Source organism: Petaurus breviceps, unplaced genomic scaffold (assembly GCF_028583685.1).
Source record: "Petaurus breviceps papuanus isolate PSGF00001 unplaced genomic scaffold, PetGlider_PUasm1.0 207, whole genome shotgun sequence".
Taxonomy (NCBI): Eukaryota; Metazoa; Chordata; class Mammalia; order Diprotodontia; family Petauridae; genus Petaurus; species Petaurus breviceps.
This window is the reverse complement of record NW_027185850.1, coordinates 5,457,996-5,482,989: the sequence shown is the minus strand read 5'-3', so window position 1 is coordinate 5,482,989 and position 24,994 is coordinate 5,457,996. Positions and strand designations below refer to the sequence as shown.

General features: G+C 46.0%; 1 protein-coding gene across 1 annotated transcript in view; it reads right to left on the bottom strand.

The window, feature by feature from the left end:
• Nucleotides 1-10,104: 10,104 nt before the first annotated feature.
• LOC138164867 (leucine-rich repeat-containing protein 40-like) overlaps nt 10,105-24,994 on the bottom strand; it is a 51,853-nt gene continuing 36,963 nt past the window's right edge. Inside the window, exons 11-15 of the mRNA XM_069092795.1 lie at nt 21,765-21,872; nt 19,520-19,630; nt 17,580-17,657; nt 13,979-14,164; nt 10,105-11,371 (exon numbers count right to left, since the gene is read on the bottom strand). Of these exons, the coding sequence (XP_068948896.1) occupies nt 11,266-11,371; nt 13,979-14,164; nt 17,580-17,657; nt 19,520-19,630; nt 21,765-21,872 (589 nt within the window). The 3' untranslated portion in view covers nt 10,105-11,265. The remainder of the gene's footprint in view (nt 11,372-13,978; nt 14,165-17,579; nt 17,658-19,519; nt 19,631-21,764; nt 21,873-24,994) is intronic.

The window sequence follows — 24,994 nt, the reverse complement described above, 5'->3', positions numbered from 1 at the left end:
GATTCCTAACTATTCCTTAAAACACCCAGGGGTCAGCCTGCAGCATCTCCCTCCTTCATGATGCCTCCCTCCTCAGGCTTCTGTTTTTTGACCATCAGCACAATTTTTAACATTTTTTTGTTTGATTTTTAGTTCCAAATTCTATACAACCCTCCTTTCCTGCCACCTTCCCTGAGATAGTAAGCAATCTGATAGAGGTTATACATATGCAATTATGTAAAACATATCCATATTAATTATTTTGTTGAAGAAAACTCAAAAGAAAAGAAGGAGGAAGGAAGGAAGGAAGGAAGGAAAGAAGGAAGGAAGGAAGGAAGGAAGGAAGGAAGGAAGGAAGGAAGGAAAATAGTATTCTTCGGTCTATATTCAGACCAGTTCTTTCTCTGGAGATGGATAGAATTTTTCATCATGAGTCCTTTGGAATTGTCTTGGATCATTAAATCACTGAGAATAGCTTGGAAGATGAAACACTTAGGCAGGCTCCATGCTCCATGACCTCCAAGAGCCTGTCACCCTCTCTCAGCATGTGTGCATGTGCATGTGTGTGTTCATGCACTCCCGTGGGCATGTATGTATATGTACATGTGTGTATGGATATCTAGATATATATGGGGGGAAAGGAAAGGAACAGAAGAGGGAAGGAGAGGAGAGGACAGAAGAGAGTAAAGGAGGGAAGAAAGAGAAGTGAGGGAGAGGGAGGGAAAAGCAAAGCAGCTAATTAAAACCTTTGGTATCATCTCCCTCCCCTCCAGTAAAATGGCAATTTTTCTGTTCCTTTTTTCATCCTAATATATTAAAGGCACACCTGTCCCTTCTTTCCGAGGTTTTAGCGGGGCATCTCGAAAGATGGGAAGACACTTTAGTGGTTCCCGCCTCGAAGGGATTCCTTCCTCCTACCCGGCACAGTGTCAGGCTTCAGCAGTGGAAGGAAAGATCTCTAGTGTCCACCTCCTGAGAAGTAGCTCCTCTATTTGTAGAAGCCGCCTTTCCTCAGGACTGCTCCCCTCAGGCTGGGGCACCCAAGAGCCTGGGACAGCCCCTGTGAGTGAGACAGGGATGGATGCTTGTTCTCTGGGTTGGGGCCCTGGAGATGTTCCAGGGAATCCTAGGTCATCCCCATTCTAGCCCACTTTTTCAGTTAGGGTGTAGGAAGCCCTAGGGATGGGGGATGGAATAACTGTTTGGTGTCTAATAGTTTAACTGCAATTCTCCCTCTAAGAAATGTGTTCAGGGGCCTGAACTGGAATCCAACCAAGACTGTGGTCAGATTCCATGGTGGGGCCTGAGATGCCTGATGTTCTTTTATGTACCTTGGAAAATAGTCAGGCTCCCATGTCTGACCCTGAGTCCTTGCTGCTAATGGAGAACCACAGGTAGGAAAGGAATTGTCACTCTCTTCCAGCTGGAAGGGAAAATCATCTGCCCAGAACCATAGGGCAAGAGCCTCAGGTCTGAGCCAGCCAGAGAAGGGTCCCCATGTACCTGGCCCCTGCTACAATCCCCCATCCTTGGCCTCTGCTTATGCTTTGGGCACCAGCCAAGCCTTGGCCCCTTCACAGGCTCCCCTAGCAAAAGTAAAAATGGCCACAGAAGTGGGTGACTCCCTGGCCTTTGTCCATTAAAAAAAAATGAGTTGAAATCAAGGCACTTTACTTAAGAGACTGTGAGATGTGATGTAGAGAAAGTCACTCCACTAGGTTAGGGGTGTTTCCTGGTAAATGATCAGTGGCTCAGGCAAAAATCAAGTCAAGAAGGCAACCAGGATGTGGACAGAGGAGGGAGACCAGGCATGAGAGAGGCGGCTGGAGGCCAGCTGGAGGAACTGAGGACATGTGACCCAGAGCAGAGAAGGCCCTGGTGTACTGGCTGTGAAGAGGAGTTAGACCTGTTCTAAACAGCCCCAGAGGCAGAAGAATAGCAATCAATCCATCAGTCAATATGGATTCTTATGAAGTTAAATACTGAGGCTACAAAGACACAAGTCAAACTGTCCCTGCCCTCAAGGAGCTTATACTCCAATGGGAGAAGATAAACTAAAGGTATATATTCATAGCTTCCTTAGTACGTGCCGAGCAACCCTGAGATGGGAGCCGCCTGCAGGGGTGGGTGGGGGACAGGAAAGATGAGGCTTGAGCTGAGCCCAGGCTGGAGGTGAGGAATGGGATGGCAGCCCCGGAGATGGGAGATGTGTGTGAGGAACACCAGAGTCAGTGTGGCTGGACCACGGTGTGGGGAGTTTCAGTTTGACTGCAGAGATAGGAAAGGCCAAGAGTTTTCAATGTGAAAGGAGTTTCAATTCCATTTACCGGGAAAACAAAACAAAACAAAAAAACCCCAACAGCCTAGCTGTCATCTACGTACTGGGATGGGATGGCTAGGGAGGGAGCAGCTCCTTGTCCCTATTGAAGAAGCTGCATCATTGCTTGCCTGGCCTGTTGTAGAGAGAATGCCTGCAGTGTGTAGGGAGGGCTAGGTGGCCACTGAGGATCCTTCCAGCCTGGGTGGTCTGGAAATTGGCCACCGTCTCCTTGAGGACATGGGCTAGGACTGCACTGGCCACAATTCAGCGCTTTTGTTTGTGCAAAAATATTGACCACAGCAGAGTCAATCATGTGAGACAAGACTGTCCACACATACTTTTTTTTTGTCTAGACTATGATTTTTTTGGTGTAGGAAGTTCCTTTGGTGTAAACTTCCTCCAACCATGAATGTCATTGATTCCTCTGTTGTCTGAAGCATAGGTAGGTTGGAGAGAAGGGAGAGGAGAGGAGAATAATGGAAGGAAATGAGGAGAGGAGGAGGGGAACATGGAAAGGAAAAGAGAAGAGGAGAAAGTAAGAGGGAAGGGGAGGGGAGAGGAGGAGAGTTCAATGTGTGTGTGTGAGAGGCAGGATGTGAACCCAGGCCTTCCTCACTGTAAGGCTGCTCTCCATTCCTGTGCCCAGCCTCCTCTCTATTCGGATGCTTAAGTAACTGGTACCTGAGGATTGCTTTTCAAGGCTTCTGAGTACATCTTGCTTTTTTTTTTTCCTAGAGGTGGGAAAGTAGGGCAATTGGGGTTAAGTGACTTGCCCAAGGTCACAAAGCTAGTAAGTGTGAAGTGCCTGAGGCCAGATTTGAACTCAGGTCCTCCTGACTCCAGGGCCGGGGCACGACCTAGCCACCCCTGAGTATATCTTTGTAAAATAGGAAAGTGCCATGTTTTCATCTAAGAACAGGCTAAGAAAATAAGTCTAAGCTAGCTATTACAGGGAATTTTATTCATGAGTCAGTATTTCCAGATTTTTCCAAGCTCTGGTAACAGCTTAAATGCTCTGCCGATCCCCTTGTAGTGGAGGGATAAAATGAGAAAAGCCTCCAGCACTCTGAGTAGGTGGGTGTGAAACGCTGCAAGGTGTCCCTTGGGATAGATGCTGGCCTGCACAAGGCCAAGGAGGCCACAGAGCCCATTGCGGAGGGAGCGTTGATGGCAGCTGCAATCAGCCAGTCACTTCAGGCGGTGTGCTGGGGGTTCCATGCACCAGAAAAGCCCAGTCATGCACCGGGATATGCCGCAGCATGAAGGCAGTCTGCTTTGGGAGAGCCAGGGTGGGAGAGGAAAAGTAGCCCAGACTTGGAGGACGTTGGTGTGCAAGACTTTGTCTCTGACCCGTGATGATCTCATCGGTAAAATAAAGGCCGAGATAATGTCTAAGGTGCCTTTCAGCACTAAGTCTGTTACGCTTCGGCCTCATGGCGATTGGAGAGGATGAATTAAAAGGGTAAGAAAGGCTTTAAAGAACAGCTGAACATCAATTCTCAGTGATGTTCTAAAGGAATTAGGAGTAAACCGAGGGAGCCAGAGCATCTGATCCCAGGAGTTGTGTAAGGCGGTCGGTCAGTCGGCCAGTCTGCCAGTAAACATTTCTTAAGGGACTATTGTGTGCCAGACACTGCTAAGCACTGTGGACTTTCTGCTCTCCAGGAGCAAGACCAGTGTCTCCAGTCAAGACCAGTGAAGGGACAAAGGAGCTGTTAGATATGCGGCGGGAAGGCGCTAGACTGAGGAAGGGTGAAGGCTTTCCTGCAGGAGGTAGGGTTTTAGGTGGGACTAGAAGGAAGCCACTAGAAGATGGAGCTGGGGGACTGGGGGCAGTATCCAGAGTGCCCACTGCAGAGTGCCTCAGTCTATGGGCAACCCTTCTTGAGAGCGTCCGTAAAGGAGCGGCGGAAAGGCAGGAGCCCTCGAGCTGAGCCTCTGCCAGCCAACACCCGCCTCGGGAATTTTAAAAAGATGCCCATCACACGAGCCTTTGTGAGATTACTAGCCCAGAGGATAGACACCCACGCCGAAGTATTTTGTCTGCCGATCTCAAAGCGCCGACACGGATTATTTTAATCCTCCCGAATTAGGAAAAAATCCCAACTTCCGAGTTGCAGCCTCTGCATCGGGTCCCTTTCCAATGACAGAAGTTGACAACATCCCCCCAACTTCGGGTCACTTGGGATCTAAGGCAGCTCTTCTCTTCCCCTCGATCTCCTGTGGGTGGACTAGTTGACAGGGTGTTTGGGATTTTTGTTTTTTCGCTTTGGTTTGATTTGGTTTTGCGATTCCAGAGCTGGTTAACTTCGTAAATATTAAAAGGAGTTTATGCTAATTTAGTGTGGGTGGGAAAAGAAATCAGGATTTCTAGCAGAATTTCTGTTTCGCATGTGTGAAAGTCTTCTGTTACTAGAGAATGTTGAACCTAGAGCTGGCTCTAGGTAAAACTCTTGAGGTGGGGAAATTTAGCACCTCTAATTTCTGCTTACTCTCTCCATTTATGGTCCCAATCACTGCTCTTATCAAAATTTGTTCTCAGGAAACCTAGAGTGATTAATGTGCAAATAGCCCCCTTGCCTGGGTGTGGGTAAATCTACATTTTAATAAAGTCTTAAGTCAAAAGAATGAAGCTCTAATTCTGAAATGTCAAGCATCAGCCCTCTCAGACGTAGAAGGCATGCGGGATAACTTCCCAGCGCACCTAAAAATTCTAAGCTGTAGGTGGCTATCTCCTATGTGTGGGCATGATTCAGCCCTACCTAAGACCATGTGATCAAAGACAGAACAAGACACTGGAAATCTGCTTTCTCCAGACCTAAGCGAACAAGGAGGTTCTCTAGAAGTGTTTGGGTCAGGGATAATGAAGGAATTCCTTCTCCCTGCATCACTTGCCCAATTAAACTCCAGGTTACTTTCGAATGCTGCAGAGGATATGGAAGATGTAGATAAGCAATAATGTGCCTACGTGGGCATTAATTGGGCCCAGCAGCCACTGTGGGCTCGGAGTGGAAGGGAAAGGACAGGTGTGCAGGTAGCCTGACCCCCAGCTCAGGCGTGCCTCCTCCTTCAGCATTTTGGCCTGTGTGGCTAATTTGATGGTTGAGTTAAGAGTTCTCTGTGCCAGGAGATGGTCTGAATTTTTCAGAGCTCCACCTCTGTTTGGCACCTACTCTTCTCCCTACACAGCCCAGGCCACAGCCTCCATGACCAGGGATGCTGACAAGTCTCCCATCCACTCACTGATTGGGGGCCATAACAGGAGAAGCCTGGCTCCTCCAAGCTAGAAACACCCAAACTGCAAGGTAGAGAGCTGTCCTCATGTTTAAACCCCAGTTTTCTGACATGTCTCAGTATCTCAGTGCCAGTTCCCAAGGCAACAATCTGTTGGCAAAGGAAGTCTATCTCTTTTAGCTTTCTGCACAATGAAGACAGAGCCTTCATGATCTGAATGTAAAAGCTGTAGGAAAATGGCAAGGAGAGATCAATGGTCCATTGGTTCAGAATCATCTCCCCCACATCAGCCATTTCTGCCCCTCCAATCCTGGTAACAAATGACAGCTGCCCACTAGCTCAGAACATCCATGTCTTTTCCCACACAGCCGCAGATACAGTCATGAATGCCTGTCACCAGTCCTAGATAGCTCCCTCTTCTTTGTGTCCCATTTATCGACGTGGCCACTAGGTTACTCTGGTCATGGGATCTGGTTTGGGACAGCCCCAAGGTTCAGGCATCCTCCTACAAGAAAACTCCAGACCTGACCTGGGGAAACATGTGCCCTGGCCCACCATGGGGACCTTGAGCTCAGATGACTCTCCATTGCAACTCGTCCCGGCAGACACACGGGGACCACTTAACATATGCAAGGCACTGAGTTGGGTTCTAGGGACCTAAGATAGTAATGAAAAGTTGTCCCTGCCCTCAAAGAGCTTACAATCTACTGGGCAATGCAACATGTGAATCTGTAAGTGAATGCCAGAGGATGGGGAGAGGGAATCATCCTTCTAGTGCTAGAAAGGACTGGTGAGCGGCAGATTTGTTGTGCACAAAGACTGGAACATCAGAGTAGATCTTCTCCTAATGTATAATCAAGTGACAACCATCATGGTGGGGGGGGGGGGGGAGGAGGCAGGGAGACATGGGAGCTCCCAGGATAGCTGAATTCTACCACAGGAAGAGACAGAGGAGAGGAAGATTGGAAGAAGGCAGGTATTTGGAGGCTGCTGGGTTTCACAAGTGGCACTGGGGTGTGTAGCAGGCTCAGGGTTGGAAGCAAGATTGCTTCAGTTTGGTGTGTGTGGGGATGGGGTGGGGGTGGGGTAGAAGGTTGGGGAGGGGGAAAAAAGGTGCTTCCTATGATCTGGGGAGGGAAAAAAAAACCTAGGAAAAAAAAAGACCTGGAAGCTAAGGAAATGATTCAAGGAAAAGGGGAGACAGGATTTAGAGGAAGTGTTTCTCTGCAGAAGGGAAGCCTTGGAATGAGTGTGGCTTCACCCCTCCTTCTACCTAATGCATCATACCAGGCTTTAACCTCTTCCGTGATATTTATTTTTGGAAGAGTCTATGAATTCCCTTCAAAAGCTTTTCCCCTTGGGATTTGGTAGCGGGCAGTCGCCTTCACAATCTACCCTTGCAATTTGATCTCATCAGAATATTAAGGAAACACTGGAAATGCCCACCAGTTATAACATAGAAATCCCATACTTGAATATGTTTCCTAAAACCTTAATGAATTCAGGGGAATGAAAATAGAATCAGCACTAGCGATGAAATACGATTGTCTCAACTATAGCTAGGAAAGTTATATGCAGATGCTCATTATTTTGCTGGTTCTTTATAGAATGTATAAGCTTATGAATATTCTTGTCTGAAGTTTAAATGTTAGCTGCTTATATTGCACAAAGGTATTTTTGGCCCTTTAAAGCTTATTTTCATATATTAAATAAATTTTATTATGACTCAGGTTTGTATCTATGTGTATATAGACACACACACATATGGGTATTTTCTTTTATGTTGCTGCATTTATCTTGTGCAGTTCAGATCATGGGAATTAGTAATGTTCCTTGATTAACAGACAGATAGGAACTAATGAATTTATGACAAAGGGAAATGGAAATTTTACTTCCCATCCTACACAGCAAGCTCTGGGCTTCATCATCTCCCCCTTCCCACCAGTCAAGCTACTTGCTACTTAGGCAGGAAAGCTGGAGTGGTTTTTGTTACTTAATGGAAGCCCTTAGGCTAAGCAAGAAAACCCATCGGTTGAAGACTGTTGAAACTTTCCCATAGTGGGAACACAAAACCGTTTGTTTTCATGTTTACTAGTGATGAATTTTATTTTCAACAACCGAACAATTTTGCCCTGCAGGTCATGGGCAAGCATCACAGGTAGTAAGACTGGGAAATGTGGCGTGCCCTAAGTGAGCCCTCATAAGTTTGGGTCCCCTTAGCCAACTCTTCTTCTCTTGTCTACTTTACGAACTCACAGGCGTCTCCTCCTATTCCCAAGTCCTATGTCGGGCCTCTAGGAAGCCTAGCTTTACTGTTTAGGTTTCAGAAAAAGAGACCTGAAAACCCACATAGAACCCACATTGTAGGTATTAGAAGAAACCAAGTTTCTCCATCGATCCTCTGTAGAGACAAGCTGGGGGACCAAAGGCAACATGCAGTTCATTATCTTGGGTTTTTTGTTTTTTAGTGATGGGAAACTTCTTTTTTTAAGTAGAGAATTGTATTGTGAGCCTTTGAGATTCTTTGTTTGGATCATAACAAATAACCTACAAAAATGAATTTTCCAAGTTATTTCTTTTCTGCCCTTCTCATCTCACAAAGGCAAACCCCTGTATTAATAAAGCAGTGCTGGGCCCTGGGAGCTCCTCCTAGCCAGACCAGAATCACAAAACTAGAAGCAACTTTTGGCCCAATGATTCCAGGCAAGGAGGATGCTGTTTCCTCTTCTCCGGTACAGGGAGAGTTTCCAAATTCAGTGTTGGAAAGTCTCATGGAGATCATCCCTTTTCTGGTTTGTTGTGCCCCATGACTATGGTTGGCCTCCCCTCAGCCCGTGGTCAACACTTCCCGCTTCACCTCTGCTTTCCCATGGTTAGTGATCGCTTTCTGTAAATTGGGGATGAAGTATGATTGGGTAAACGACTTTGCTGCATTCAGAAGTGATGCTCGGCTAGCTCCGGGGAATGGTTTCTAGCCAGCCTTCTGGGGCATGGCCCCACTGCTGCTGGTAGGGTGTCAGGGCAGTGTGGGAGCAGACCAATTGAGGGGATTTGAGACTGGATTTTACAAAGCCTTCCTTATTTAAGGCTTCTTTTTGTCATCTGTGAACATTTCTTTGTGCACGGTAATCTCCACCGAGTCGTTCCAACATCCAGTGTATTAGTGCATGTCATTTATTTCACTGCAGACTCCAGCGGGCCACTCCCCTTACAAAGCTTTTACTGACCAGTTCCCCCAAAGCTCAAGAGGCCGGATCTTTATAAATCGGGGCCTTTTCGGTCTCTTGGCTTTACACGGGTGGCTTAATCTAACAATTCTTCGAGAAAAACAAAACTCAACAGTTTTCTACTTGGGAGTAAGTACTGTAGCCAATTCAAAATAGCTTACTTTAATAAAAATTTTACCATTTTATAAAAATAAAGTTATTTGAGGACATGTTTAATTATGATGGAAATGGCTGTATTGTAACTAATATTTTGAGATAATTGTGATTTTGAGCTTAAATTATATATAAATGTCATTTTTGTATGTGTTACAGATTGCTATATTAAAACTGTACTTTTCAGTTGAACTCCATCTTGTAAATAAAGCTGAATGAAGAACTATTTACTACTTTATTAACATAGATTGTGAATGTATTTAATGTTTTTTTTTTGCAGTTAGAACATACTGAACTTGAGAACTGCTTCATTTTATGTGCAAAAAGGTCCTTTAAAATTCAATTTTAAATAGATTTGGTGATCTCACTGATCATGTTAGTTAATTTGCACACTCGAGTTGTATCCTTCCAGTTTGACTTTCTGTATTGACACGAAGTGGTGAGGGTGTACATTGTGACTATAATGCATTTTGAAGATGCTTTCTGTACATATACAAAATACAGGGACTCAGACAATGCTGTGCAGTGTACGGCAGAGCCTTTTTTTGGCTTTGGTGTACTCAACTTTTTCAGTATTTAAAAAAAGTGTTTTGAATAACATAAAGTCTCTTTATTGTACAAATAATAAAATTTCACCTTATTGTAAAGTGTCTTTTGTTTAATGTAACAACAGATTTGTGAGTTGGCAACAGGAGTGGTACCAACAGTCATGTTTCCCCTTAGTAAGATAAAAATTCCAACTTGCATTACCCATAAAAAAAGATTTTCATCTTCATTTTTTTCTCCAAAAAAAAAAAAAAAAGGTTCTGAAATCCACCCAAATGACATTCTGTTTCAAATGTGTCAAGACCTGAATAGGTCATGAATCTTTTTAAATTTAAGTTCCTTAAATCAAACTCTTTTGAAAGAAGATATTCTGTATTAGCCCAATGTGGGTCTTAACTCTACCCACAAGTTCAATGTCATAATGCTGTCTTTAAGACACGAAAAGCTGCAAAGCTGCATGTCTACCGTCTCCAGGCTCTCTCTCAGCCAGTTTCTGAGGCAGCACATGCACAGTGGGAGATACTGTGTGTAGGGCTGTCTCTTAGTATCTCCGAGTTTTTATCTAATTCCCAGAACATCGAGAAGTGACCAAAATTTGAATGTTGGTACAAAGAAAGGCACCAAGCAGATTAGAGAAAGCAGTGGGCAGTTCAAATGTGACCAAAACACTTTAATTTGCAGCGGGCATGATATAGCAACTTGAACAGTAAGAGGGCCTAAGAAAATAACAAAAAAGCCAAGCTGGGTTCCCTTACAGCTCTTTCCTTATGAGATATAACCATGTTTCCTCTCTGGTAAATACTTTAATCAAAACAAGTGATACACCATGGGAAAGATGGGATTCTGGCATCTGAAAGTAAATGCTGCAAACAGAATTTTATTAAAAATCACACACAATATCAAAGTGAATCTTCTCTTGAAGGTTTGTTGTTGTAGGGATCTCTGTCCATCACGCCAGTGCATCTAGAATCTCCAGTCTTCAGAGAGCTGCCTGGGGCACTGAGAAGTCAACTGACTTGCCCAGCACTGGCATCAGAATCAGGGCATTGCATATCCTTGAAATTTTATATCACAAATTCTTAGTATTTTCAACAAATGTTGTTATAACTTTTCCCACACAAGACAAGGAAAGATGACAAAGTACTTCCATATAAAGGTCCAAATACAGACACATACACACACACACACACAAACACTTATACACACACCTAATAAAATAAAATGTGAAAAAAAAACCCACAAAAAACCCACCACTCATCTTTTATAAAAATGCTTTGTCATTATAAAAGAAATCAGCTTTAAACGGGACTACTTCAGTTATAGAAACAACTATTGCCTTTTTAAAATTTCAAAACTTTTAGGGGCGGCCAGGTAGCACTGAGAGTAAGAGCACCAGCACCAGAGTCGGGATGACCTGGGATCGAATCCAGACTCAGACACTTAGCACCCACCCAGAAACACCTGGCTGTGTAACCTTGAGCAAGTTACTTAACCCCAATTAATTAAAAAAAAAACAAAACATTTTTTTTCAAAACTTTAAGAATGGGAAACACACAAGAAGGCTGCAATAATCACTATAAAGTTATTATACATTATTTTCAATGTAAAAATAATATTTAGTGGCAATAAGATTATAAGAACATTTGTTTCGTGCCCCAGATAAATCACAGCAACAATAACTGACACACTGTTTGAAGAAACCATTAGATGAATGACAGCACATCAGCTCTCAGACAAGGCTTTGAATGCCCCCAACTCTTTGAAGCATGGAAATCCATTAGCTGGCCAAAGATTACAAAGTTTCAATTAAGCAGGAATTCGGTCTCTTAAATACTCCAAGACTGCATCTGTTCCTTTAGCTAAAATGGCTGCTCGAGGAATTCGGAATGGATTCCCCTCCAGCAGAAGGGTCCTGGAGAAGGGGGAGAAACCAGGGATTGTTTACTTTCAATGAGATGGATTTCCCTCCCCCAAAGCAAAATCAAAGATGTTCAATATTTTTCTCTCCCCCTCCCCGCAGACTGACATTCTGAAACCAAACATCTGACCCAAATCGAATTTGACCAGGCCTGTGCCTGCCACAGGCGCTCCAACGACGGGCACACACTCGACGAGGGCCTATTTCTCTCTATCCTCTTGTACTTAATTCTCAGTTATGATCTTGTTTGCCTCCCCCCCAACCCTCACCATTTCACATACTTCCTGCATTGCTGAGGATGTGCCACACCCACCTGAGGGATGCGGGAAGCTTCTCTACATTAGGTTCCAGTTTTTCATGGACTTTCTTCCACAGGTTTTTCACAGTTCACTGATTTAGGATGGACAGTGTTCAGAAGCTATCTAGACCCTCACTCCCTTTTTGAAGTGACATGCCCAAGATGACACAGGCAGCACAACTGGAGTCACCACTGCTACCATCTTCTGGACTATTTCTTTGCTAACAGTTAAGGGCTCATGTCATGGTCCTCTGGCATTCCCCAAAACGAACGATCCGTGTCCTAGCTCTGACATAAGTGTGTGCTTTGTGGAACGTCATCAAACATCTGGTCTTAAGTTTCCCAACCCAGAAGCAAAGGATTAACTAAGTGATGCCCCAAACTGTTTATACCATCTTGGGGCGTGGGAAGGGGGTAGAAGAGACACAAATTCCAAGTCAGCACAGTCAGGATACCAAGCAATGGTGCAGCTTCCAAAAATGGGCCTCCTCTAGACATGAATCAATTCCACCAAGAAGCAGGGCAGTGCCATTCCAACTGCTGCTTTGTGCCATTGTGGGAGAGGCTACCCCTTAATGCAGGAGGAAAAACAGGAGGTGACATGCAGACGCTTGGGATCCGGCAGGTCTGAGAACCTCGTTAAGTCCCCCCCCGCCTCCCCCTTGTGAATTATTATGGAGTTTCAAGCAAATTTCAGCAAGTTCAAGCTCCCTTCCTATTCAAATGTAAGCCATGGATCATTCTCCTACATAGAGCTGCATTTGGAATCAGACAGCTGGACTGATACTTGCTATCTCTGAGATGCTGGGAAAGTGTCTTAACCACTTTCAGCCTCAGTTTCCTCAAAGGTAAAATGAGGAGGCCGGATCAAACAGCCTCTTATGGGCCCTTCCAGTTGCAAAAACGCAATCTTTTGATCCATGTGTTAAAAGTAGTAAATGAGCAACTCTAATGAAGACCTGGTGAGCAGCAAAGTAAGCCTGTCTGAGCTGTGGAATGCTGCTGTCTAGCACGGCTTAAAGCAAAGTTACTCTGGCACCCGGTGAGAGATAAATACTGGGTACTGGCAAATCTCCCACTGGGCAATTTCAAAAATACTGCCTGGACAATCGTGTTGTTCAGGGGAAAGGGCTCGGGCCGCCTTGTGGGAGGGGTCACAGAGATGCGCCCTCTTCTTTTCAGGCCAGAGCTGATGATGAGAATGGAGACCACCTGAGGACCTCAATCCCCTGATTCTACATGAACCACAGCGATGTCACCACCAGAGCACACTTGACCAGTCTCCTTTCCTTAGTCTAATAAAAAGAAAAATGATTTAAAATTCCACCTGGAAACTCAAAATGACAGTGTCTCTGCACCTTAAGAAATGGAAAACTACCCCATTACTATTTTGGAAAATTCCTCTCAGACCAAAACTCCTCCCTAAGCCTTTCTCAAACAGAACATCAAGGCCAATAACAGCAGCCCTTCGGAAAACACTGGCGTGTTATGGAAGTCTCCAGGCTGTCGTTTGTTTTCAGTCCAGAACCAACCGTTTAGGATGGCTTTCCCTCTTGATAACTGCTGGGCAAGTGAATGAAAACACTCAATTCCAACTCAAAATTGGAAAGGAGGAAGAAAAACGAGAACAAAAACAGCTAACAATTATCTGGTGCTTTCTGTGTGCACAGCACGGTGTTAAGCACAGTGATCCTCGCAACCATTATTATCCCCATTTCACAGATGAGGAAACTGAGGCAAACAGGTGAAGCAACTTGCCCAGAGCCACAGAGCTACTGAGCGTCTGAAGCTGGCTCTGAACGCGGCACTGCCCGCCTGGGCCTGCTGCACTAGGCACTGTGGCACCCCCAGCTACCCCAGAATGGAGATAAAATGGGATAATCTGGACCAATGAAAGACTCAGTAAGTCTTATTTGGAAACTTCAGTCTTTTTTCTGGCCTATGAAAACATGAAGCAGGAAATAAGGCAGTGGCCAGTGCCAGCCGAGCTGAGCGGCTCTAGAGGGGCCGGCCCCAGCTCCTCCTGCCAAGCCGACAGGGCCCGGAAGCAGCGGCTGCCCCTCTGGGTCAGGTTTCTTTCAAACTCACAGCTCCATCCTGAACTCTGGTTTTTAAAACCTTAATTAAAGCCCCAATACTTGAGAATCATTATTGCATCTCTTTAAAAAAGCAAAAAGGCCATGGTTAGCCTACAGGCCACTGGCAGAGCTCTGGCCCCGAACGCTGCCTGCACCTCCCCTCGGGCAGGAAGTCGGCCCCAAAGAAGCACACGCTAATCTCCATCCACAAGTGCAGAGTCTTACCTCAGACTCACACAGTTGCCCAGCTCGGGTGGGATGTGCAGGAGGTCATTGTTCTGCAGGTCCAAAGTGGCCAGCCTGTCCATCTGCTTTAGCTGCAGGGGGTCCACAGACCCCACCTGATTGTTACCGAGGAGGATGGTTTCCAGAGTCTGGAGCCGATACAGAACGCTGGGGAATGTTTTAAACCTGGGAAGAAACTCAATTGAAGTTGTTTCAGAGGCCAAAACACATTCTTAAGACACCATCTTTAAACTTAAAAACCCTTTCTTTCAAAAGTTCTTTTATTTAACAAACAGACGAGTCTTCGTTTTTCAGTACTGATTATGTGTTAGGAACAGTGGAAGGGGTATGTCCCCCCCTCAGCTGTGCTCAAGCAGATGGGGCCGCTTCTCCCTCCCAGCCCAGCCCACCCTCCTCTGGCTCCTGGGCCCAGCTTCATTCCATCCACTTCACGAAGCCTCTGTAGACCCCAGAAATTCCTTCTTCCACTGCAAGGCAGACCTCTCAATGCCTGTATGATTTCTTACATGGGAATGGACTGATAAGGCACCAAATAGAAACCAATATCTGTCTAAAATAGAATGTTCACTAAATAGAGAGGCAAGAGAGAAAGTCAGAAAAACAAGCTGGAAGCAGATCCCACGGGCCTCAAATGCCCAGCTAAATAACTAGGCCCATGGCCGGAAGTGGCTGCTCATGGAGGACCTGGACCCCGAAACCATCTAAGACAAAGGCTGGCTGTATGAGCCACGGGAAAGTGTGCAAGTTCTCAGGGCTCACACTGGAGACAATCACTTGGGCACCTCTCTATCTGCACTGGTGCAGTTTCTGCACAGGGAGTTCCTTATACTAATGAAACCACAGGTTCCAAAAAACAAAAAGAATTCTTTAAATAACTACTGATCAGAGAAATGTAAATTAAAACAACTCTGAAGTACCACCTCACACCTACTGGATTGACTAATATGACCAAAAAGTAAAATGACAAACCTAAGAGGCATGTGGGAAAACTGGAACACTAATGCATTGTTGGTGGAGTTGTGAACGGATCCAACCATTCTAGAGAGCAAGTCGGAACAATGCCCAAAGGGCTATCAAACTGTGCACACCCTTTGACCCAGCAGTACCACTAGGTCTGTAACCCAAAGAGATCATAAAAAAGGCACAAGTTTCAATCCACATATACAAAAAAATATTTATAGCAAGTCTTTTTTTGTGGTGGCCAAGAAATGGAAATTGAGGGGATGACCATCAATTGGGGAATGGCTGAACAAGCTGTGGTATACAAACAAAATGGAATACTATTGTCCTATAAGAAATGATGAGCAGGCAGATTCCAAAAAAACCTGGAAAGGCTTATAGGAACTGATGCAGTGAGGGGAGCAGAACCGGAACATTGTACATAATAACAGTAACACTGTGTAATGACTGACTTTGTTACACTTAGCTCTTCTCAGCAATGCATGAGCTAAGACAATCCCACTGGACTCATGATGGAAATGCTGTCCACATCCAGAGAAACAACTGTGGAGTCTGAATGCAGGGCGAAGCAGACAATTTTCTCCTTTTTTTGGTTTGTTTTTTCTTTCTCGTGGTTTTTCCCTTTTGTTCCAATCCTTCTTCCACAACATGACTAATGTGGAAATATGTTTAATATGATCATACATGTATAACCTCTATTAGATTGCTTGCTGTCTTGGAGAGGAGAAAAAAATCTGAAACTCAAAATCTTGTAAAAGTGAAAATGCTGAAAACTACTTTTGCATGTAACTAGAAAAATAATACTATTAAGTGGGGAAAAAATTAAAAAACAAAAAAAGGTATTTATAAGATGAAGAGATTGGCAATAAGGAGAAACTGATTACCCCATGCCCCAGAAGACAATTACTGGGAATAAAAAGGTACAGAGTGGTGTGGCTGGTTGTTGGCCTTTGTTCTCAAAGGTGCTGTGTGCTCGAAGCAAAACTGAAGCAGCTCAAAAGAAACGTGGGATCTGCAAACGTAGAGAATCCACCCCAAATGTCACATGGCCCGTCTGTGCCCAGCCTGTGGCAGAGCCTTCCAAGCCTGTACTGGTCTGATCAGCCACAGTCAGATGCACTGTAACCTCACTCCTACATAGTAGTGTTATTTTGGTCCTGTCTTTGAGAGCTGAGAAGATCCATTTACTGGTCATATAATAGAGACCCAGAAAAAGGGAGAAATAAGAGACAACGAAACAGGAGTTTGGAGCCAGGGGACTGGGAACACGCAGCCCTGCTGCAGGAGCGGGAGCTGGTTTGGGAAAATGAAAACCATCCCACACAATACTGAGAATCTGCGGCAGCTGCAGACTATGTTTAGCTAAAATAGGCAGAGCTACAGAGAAGCTGGGAAGAACAGAGCAGGAAAGCAATGAGGAAGAAGGAAGAGACAGACAGACAGGCAGGGATGCAGTGTGAAGGCGTGGAAGGCCCAGCCCCTGCACAGAGGGAGATCTTCCCCATTACTCATCACATGGGACCAGTGCCCTGCTCAATCCTCGCCCTGCACCTGCTCTTCAGTCTTCAGACTTCAGGAAGGGGCAGCCCCCAAAACTAGGGCCCCGAGAGCATCCTCTGTAGATGATTTAAAGGATCAGTCACCCTCCGGCCCTATGTCTATGAAGAGATGACAGACTGTGCTCAAAAATGGTCAGCACTGTTTTAAAAAGAAGTTATAAAGAATATGAATCATGCTGAAATTTCTGAATCTCCTTTAAATCTGAAGGAATTTGTATGAACAGGTGAGAACAACAGAATGAAAGGAAAACTCAGTGTGTGCCTTTTAATATGAACTCAAAGCAATGCAATTCTGACTATAAGCTTTAAAACAGCACACAGAAACAGAAACATTATTTTTAACTAGTGTGAAAAGCACTTAAAAAAACCCTGCCAAATATCAGTTATGAATATGGCATAAGTGAGGAAAAGGAAGAAGCATTTATGAAGTAACCACTACGTGCCAGGAACACTTTACAGATGTTACCTCAGGTAACTGAAAAAAATAAAACACTGTTATGTGGGAAAAACAAAACCAAAAAAGAGCATTTATGAGATTGTGAGAGGAAGAGACTGGCGACAAGGAGAAGCTGGCTACTCCACGCTCCGATGATGATCACAGGGAATGAAAACCCTGCCAGGCAGGTGCTGTGAGGACCCCTGTTTTATGGCTGAGGAAACTGAGGCAGCAGATTCAATGACTTGCCCAAGGTCACACAGCTAAGCGATGGCTGAGGCTGGCTGTGACATGAGGGCCCCCTAACTCTCTGCAATGCAGTGTCCAAAGAGATGGGAGAGAACTGGACTTATAACCAACAGGCCCTGATCCTTTCTGGTTGGGTGCCTCTGTCTCTCTGTTCTGCCTTCTGCAAAATGTGCCAACGTGTGCCCTCCATGCCCCACCATGAGGCTATGGCAGACAGAGAGCTCTGAAGGGGGCCACCTGCTGGGCCACCCCCAAGGATGCTCCCTCAAGTCTGTCTCTGAGCAGCTCAGACAGACCGGAGTCTAACCAAGGGAAGACTTCTGCTTCTGCTGACTGGCACTGGAGTCTGTAACTGGTCAGCTGCTGGGGTACTCACCTATTAAAGGAAAGATTGATAGTTTGCAGCTTCATCAAGGCTTCCATCTCATCAGGCAAAGAGGCCAAAATATTATTTCTGTAGGCAGAAAGAGAGGGGAAGGGGAGGAGAGAGATTTACTTAGTTTTACAGCTTAAACTATTTTAACAGAAAAATAACTTGTCCATCCCTGATCTGATCTTGTTCCTGGGTGGGCAGCTATTTCTAGAATGTTCCAAGCCCTTACTTAGCTCCAACAGTACTAAACAGCAACACGAATGCTTCTTCAAGGAGACTGTGACCAGACTTTGCCCAGAGGTGGCCGCCTCACATACTCAGGCTCAGCCCCTTCCTTCTGAGGTCAGAGTTAATCAGGAAGTTCACTTCTGTGCGAGTCTGTCAATGCTCCTCACTCTACCTGCCCAGGACTTTAGGGAAAACGAGAGGGCCCAGGTCAGTCAAGGAAGGAGTCATACCTCAAGGTGGCAGGGACCACAAAATGGTGCAGGAGCACAGTGTGAAGGCTCTGGAAGAACATACCTGGGACATAGCAGGAAATGCTGATGGGTGAGAAAGCTGATCTTACTGCAAAACCTTCCAGTACATACAGTATCCCATTCATGGAGGAATAATTCTTCCCAGCCCGTAGGTGTGGGGCCAGAGCCCAGCCCTATGGCTACTAGGGGGGATGGGGAAGAACTGCTTCCTACTCAGCCAACAAGAGCTGTCAATGAAGAGGAGCTTTCCATTTCTTTTTTTTAAAAACAGGCCCAGACCCCACGACCACCTCTCTAGCCCTCAGCAGACACAGCCTGCAGCCTTTCATCTCAGATGACAGGGACATTGAGCATTAATGAAGGAAGGAATGCCCCTTCCACAGTCCATAGGCCCTCATCTTTCTCCTCCCGTCTCTTTAAAGCACAGCACAGAGCATGGGCAGAACAAACCAGGAGAAGTGCCCCAGAAGGAAGGGAGCCCCTGTGCACTCTGCGCCACACTATGGCCTCCTGAACCATCCTGAGCACACGCCAGCTGCCTTTACCACAAGCTTGGACTGAAAGCTGCCCATAGGGGCGGCCAGGCGGCTCAGCGAGTAAGAGCACCGGCTCCAGTGTCAGGATGACCTGCATCGAATCCGGGCCCAGATACTCGGCACCACACCCAGGAATAACTGGCTGTGTAACCTTGAGCAAGTTACTTAACCCCGAGTGCTTTAAAAAAAAAAAAAAAGCTGCCCATAAACAACCACCACCAACGTGGGCCTTCACTGGACTGGGGCCTCCTTCATCAAGTGCAGAATCCTGCTGGGTGTCTGTGACCACAGACGGTTTTTCTCAGGGACACATCTGCACCAACAGGAAATGGATATAATGTGGCTGCCTTTGCTTCTCGGGTTCTTTTTTTTTTTTTAAGATATTTTTTGGAGGGGGGAAGGCAGGACAAGTGGCGTTAAGTGACTTGCCTAAATGTCAAGGTCCTCCTCTCTCCAGGGTGGGAGCTCTATTCATCCAGCCACCTAACTGCCCCTTGTGGTTCTTTTAGTAAAAAGGTGAACTGTTTACAAGCTCAGCTCAGCTCTCAGCTCTTCTATTCCTAATGCATGCTCAGTTAGCAAAACCCCCAACAAGTACCACTAAGGTCTAAAGTGGGGTGAGGAACCTGCAGCCTCCAAGCCACATGGGGCCCTCTAGGTCCCTGAGTGTAGCCCTTTGGCTGAATCCAAACTTCACAGAATAAATCCCCTTAACAAAAGGATTTGTTCTGTAAAACTTGGACTCAACCAAAAGGCCACACCCAAAGGCCTAGAAGGTCACATATGGCCTGGAGGCCACTGGTTCCCCACCCCTATTAAAGCTAGTATAGCCACAATTCAAAGATCAGTTTCAGTATCTGGAAATGTGAATGTGAAAAGAATGGCAAAACCTCCCGGGGCAAGCATGACATGACCCTAACAGACAAACCTGAGGTCCAGATGGGCCAGTTTTTGAAGCGCGCACAATTCTGCAGAAATACAGGACAGCTTGTTAAAGCTGAGATTTAGATCACACACAGCTGCCTGAAGTTCCACAATCCTGAAACCAAAGCACACACACCATTCAGCAATATCAGAACATGAATGCTGCCCGAATTTCACTTAAGATCCATTTCAGCTAAGCAACTTTTAGTAAGGGAAGCATCCTGGTCTCTGGCTATCTCTAAACTTCACATCCAACATGGTACCAAGGTCTGCTGGTCTCACCTCTGCAGCATGTCTCTGATATGCCCCTTCCATTCCTCCCTGGATGGCTGGAGCTGGCGTGAGACTGTGACCTAGCACCCCACACTTAATGTAAACTACACTGAATGAATGGGAACAGGAAACAAAGCTCCAAGAATCCCATGGGAAAACCTGCCCCTGAGCTGGGCTGCCCTGCTACTCTGCCTTCCTGGTTCTATTTCTAAGGGTGGTGTGGGGATCCACCACTGAATCCTCAGGCCCCAACGACCGACTCATGAGTAAAGTCCCAATCAATCTAGACTTTCATGCTGGTGTCGGCCCTTCTTTCTTCTCAGTATTCTCTCAGAGGGTCTGCACCCTACGATTGGCATCAGCAGCACAGAACAGATCTTGCCCCCTTCCAACTGGGTTTGGCAGGGGACCCTGCTCACCTCCCACCAGGGGAGGGCAGTCTGCCTACCTCAGGTCTTTCCACCCTCCAGTCCAACCTCCATTCAGCTACCAAAGTGGACTTTCCTAAAGCCCAGGTCCAAGCATGTCACCCACTACTCAAGAAACTCCAGTGACCCCTTCTTGCCTCTGTTTGGCACTCTAAGCCCTACACAACCCAGCCCCCTTCCTGCCTCTCCACTCTTCTCACACCTTACTACCCACCACACATCCAGGGATACTAGCATCCTGGCTATTTCATGAACAAGACACTTCATCTTGTAGCTCATCTTCATGCCTGGAACGCTCTTCCTATTCTGCTCCAACTACCTGGCTTCCCTTAAGGGCCACCTTAAATCCCCCCTCCTCCAGGAAGCCTTCCCCAATCCTCTTCATTCCAGGGCCTTCTCGCTGGTCATTATTTCCCTTTTATCCTTTCAGCTGGATCTGCATATATTTGTTTGCTTTTTTCTTCTCCATTAGACTGCAGGCTCCCTGAGGGCAGGGACCCATTTCTGCCTCCCTCTGTACCCTCAGAGGTGGGCACGGTGCCTGGGCACACAGCATGTACTTGAAAGCTTACTGACAGCAGGGCACTAGGTGGCGCAGTGAATAGTCAGGGGGACCTGAGTTCAAATCCGGCCTCAGACACAACACAAAACTAGCCGTGTGACCTTGGGCAAGTCATTTAACCCCAACTGCCCTCCCAAAAAAAAAATGTTTACTGAGTGACGGAGAGTCTGCTCAAGGACACAGGACCCAACATGACACCCGCCCAAAGGCCCTGAGAAAACAGAAATGGGAGGAAAACTAAAACTTCCTTCAATTCTTTTCCAGGTCAGATCTCTCTACTTCTGGCTGACCTCTGCAATCAGATGCTGTACGCGCCACTTTCTGGTGCGCTGCCTGAACACTGAGTGACATCCAGCGTCATCAGTGAAACTTTACTGAGCACTACAAGAGGGTGCAGAAAATGTGCTGTATCTGGAAAATCTGGAAAGGAAGACAAGAGCTTTCAGGATAAAAACAGTGACAAGGACCTATCTATCCCATCCTGTTTGCAGCTTAGGATAACCTCTCCAGGGTGACAGTTACCTAAAGTTTTACAAAACCAATGGAAATATTAATATTGCCCATGGTTTAACACGGACGGATCATTAGCTAATGCCTTCAACCTTTCAAAAGTTGCATCTGAAAAAAAGGAGGCAAAACATTTAGTTAATAATTGTAATATACATTTTAAAAGTAAAATGTGTGAAAACTGAAGAGCTTCTCTTGAGGACCCACTTGTTACCATTTCTCTAGGTCATACTTAGTAACAGAAAGTCAAATTCCACTTAAAAAAAGATGAAAGCAAGAATTCAAGTCAGTCAACAAGAGTCCATTAAACCCTGCTTTTTGCCAGGCCCTGTGCTAAGCTCTAAGAACACCAAGAAAGACAAAAAGTCAGCTCAGTGGAGACGATGAAAGAGAATCATCCTGGCACCCAGCTTCAGAAGCTGTTCACACAGCCGTGTGTACAGAGCCAGCAGAAATGGCCTCAGGAGCCCAGGGCCTACCTTTCTGGTATTTCATTTAGATGATTCTTACTGAAGTTTATGGAAGTGATAATGTTGCTTCCCACAGCATCAAATACTTCATCAGGAATCACAGCTGTCTGTTTCTCACTAGAAAGTAAAAAGCAGGATCATTTCAAATGGGCCTTTGTCAGCTGCCAAGCCTCTCTTCGCCACTATTTTTCAGTCAGGATCAATAAACATTCGAGGACCAAGTCCCTACAGAGAGCTAACGGGATCGCCTGCGCATCCAGGGCAGTGTCTGGCAGTGTCCTGGAGCTTACCAAGGAGAGGAGGAAGGGCACACATCCACAGATAATGAATATAAAAGCCTAGTATTGAGGGCAGTGAGGCGGAGAACACAGGCAATACTACCTGAGGTCACTCTGACGAGAAGTTCTGGGTGGGCTTTCTGGAAGAGGGGGCTTTCCAGCTGGGCTGGTCAGAGTGGGTCAGAATCCAACAGTGGGTAAAAGGGGGGGTCCAAGAAGAGGGACCACGGGATCATAATGTCCCCACTCTTCACCATGAGGCAGAATCCCTGGTCTCCACCTTCCTCCAAAGCACAACTCAGGCAGGCGTGCCCGCGTGCCCGCCTGCCTCCCTGCCTCCCGCCACCCGCTATGGGGGTCTGTCTCTCTCAAAACTACTGCGTTATCCTGTGTACTCCTTCAGCTTTACTCACTTCCAGACAGGCTATGGGCCAAAGCAAAAAGCAAGCTCTTAGAAAAGACTGTTTGCTTTTGTCTGTGATGCCCCTAACACCCACAAATAAAGTGCTTAAAACTTGTTGTAGTAATAATTATACATTTACTGAGTATCCATTGTGTACAAAGAATGCTATTGTAAAAGATCCTGAGTGGGGGAATTGGACATACCCAGATGACCACAACACACAAGAATGCAAGAAAAGTGTAAGAAGGAACAAAGGATGTGTGAAGTCAGAGGGCAAAGGTCCTAACCAAGGGGGATCAGAAAAGCACTATGGAAAGATCCACTACAGGCCACTGGGCTCTCACATGTTTTAACAGGCTGGAAAGGCTAAGGCCCCCTGGCAGACTTTGTCTGCTGTCCAGGCTAAGTCTGGAGACACTCGTCACCAGCTTGGCTGCAGGCTGAACTCCTGGCCACAACAACTCTCAAAATCCAATGTAGGGAGCTCGGGCTGTAACCTGTGGGTCAGAGAAAAAGCAGGGCATTGTTGGAGAAGCATAGAAATTAAGTCCACAAATTTCTGTCTGCTGAGGCACATCCTTGGCTCTGCCCTCCTTTCTGACATCTTTGTCATAAGAATAGTACTTGTTTGGATACTCGAGGGAATTGTGAGGATGCTGAGGGCTCCCTTCTCTATGGCCAGGTCACAGCCACTCCTGAGCTCACCATGTTGGTTTTTGAGAATTATCGTAGCCACAATGAAAGAAATAGTGCTTAAAAAGCTGTGCACTGGGGCAGCTAGGTGGCGCAGTGAATAGAGCACGGGCCCTGGAGTCAGAGGGACCTGAGTTCAAAACCAGCCTCAAACACTTAACATAAAAACTAGCTGTGTGACCTTGGGCAAGTCACTTAACCCCAATGGCCCTCCAAAAAAAAAAAAAAAGCTGTGCATTGACAGGTTCTTAAGAAATCAGTGGGTATAAAGTGATAGAAATGGGAGGGGTAAGAACAGAATTAGCTTGTAAGCTCCTTGAGGGCAGGAACTGTCTTCTGCCTCTTTCTGTGGCCACTGCACTCACACAGTGCCTGGAACACAGTAGGTGCTTCATACTTTCTGAGTGAGAGTCATGAATAAACCCATAATTGCTATGCCTTCTACCTATATGTTCTATGGTTCCAGTCCCCACTTTACTGATAGGAAAACTCAAGGTCACTTTAGCCTGAGGTGATTCAAAACCTTATGAACCAAACTAAACCCATGAAAGACTTAGTTACAAATGTGTAACAGGATTGATCTGCTTGGGGTCCTCCTTTCCTGGGGGCTAAGTCACTAAGGAAGCCAAAACTTTTGGCTCAGAAGGGTTGTTCAGTGAGTACAGAATCAGAAGGAAATTCAGAGGCCCTGCCTGCCATTGAGCCTGGAGAGCACCCCAATAGTCAGAGCTAGAAGAAACCTCAAGGGGCATCCAGCGTCACAGCCGTATTTTACAGCTGAGGAGCCTGAGGCCCAGGAAGGCTGGCTGAACGGCCAAAGCTGTACCAGCTACGGAGCTGTCAGGGGTGGAATCTGAACCCAGGTCTTCTGGTTCGAAAGGCTAATTTTTCCCACTGAACTGATTAATACAGATTGCACTTTTCTAATATTTGTGTCCAAAGACTTGGCAGTAACTGTTTGGAAGAAAATGGTCCCAATGGCAAAAGGACTCGAGATCATGCCATCTAAGCAAAGGCCGAAGAACGTGTGGCCCCAAACAGCAGACTCTGAGAGGGGATGTAAGACCTGTCTGTCAAGCTTCCGGCTGATGAGAAACGCCTCAAGGGAAGTCAGCTGCCTGGGGAATGCTGAGGCCTCCCCCTCACTGGACACTTTCAGCTACAAGCTGCTACAAGCTGGAGAAACCCCCAACTGCCATTCTTGGGCAAGTCTCATTTGGAGCCCTTCCAACTATGAGATGCTGTGATATAGGAAAAAGCAACTTCTAAATCAATAGAGAGCCTTAGTATTTCAGTTCAGCTGCTGCATGGTGATATCCCTAAAAGAAAGCACCGTAATATCACGTATATTATTTCCTCAAGTCATGCTCTAGGATGGGTTATTCCTGAAAAGGAATCTTCTAAACAACAAATTTTATTCAAAGAATACAGATTCAAAAGACCCAAGATTCAGAAGTGGAAGAGGCGTCCAAAGGCAGCCCTTCTAAATTTACGAAGGAGGAGACTGGCTTTGAGAGGTGAAGGGCACACCCCTCGGAGGGTGGATTTGAATCCAGCTCCTCTGTGTCAGAATCCAAGGGGTTTGCCACTGCGCCACTCGGGCCCTTCTTAACAGATTTCTTTGTTTTCTGTCATACAACAAATGAAGAAAAAATAAATCTGGGAATGTTTCCCAGGCTCCTTCATGGAACAGGGAGGGCAACTGTAAATCCCAGAGCATGTCTTCTTTCTGACCTGAGTGTTCTGATCTTTGCCTCAATTATCTCTTGGCATCTCTCCTAGGGGGCCCTAGGGGGCTCTGTCCCTCACTCTATGGAACACCCTTTCAATGTTTGGAAGCAACCATAACACAACCGCTCCGATGC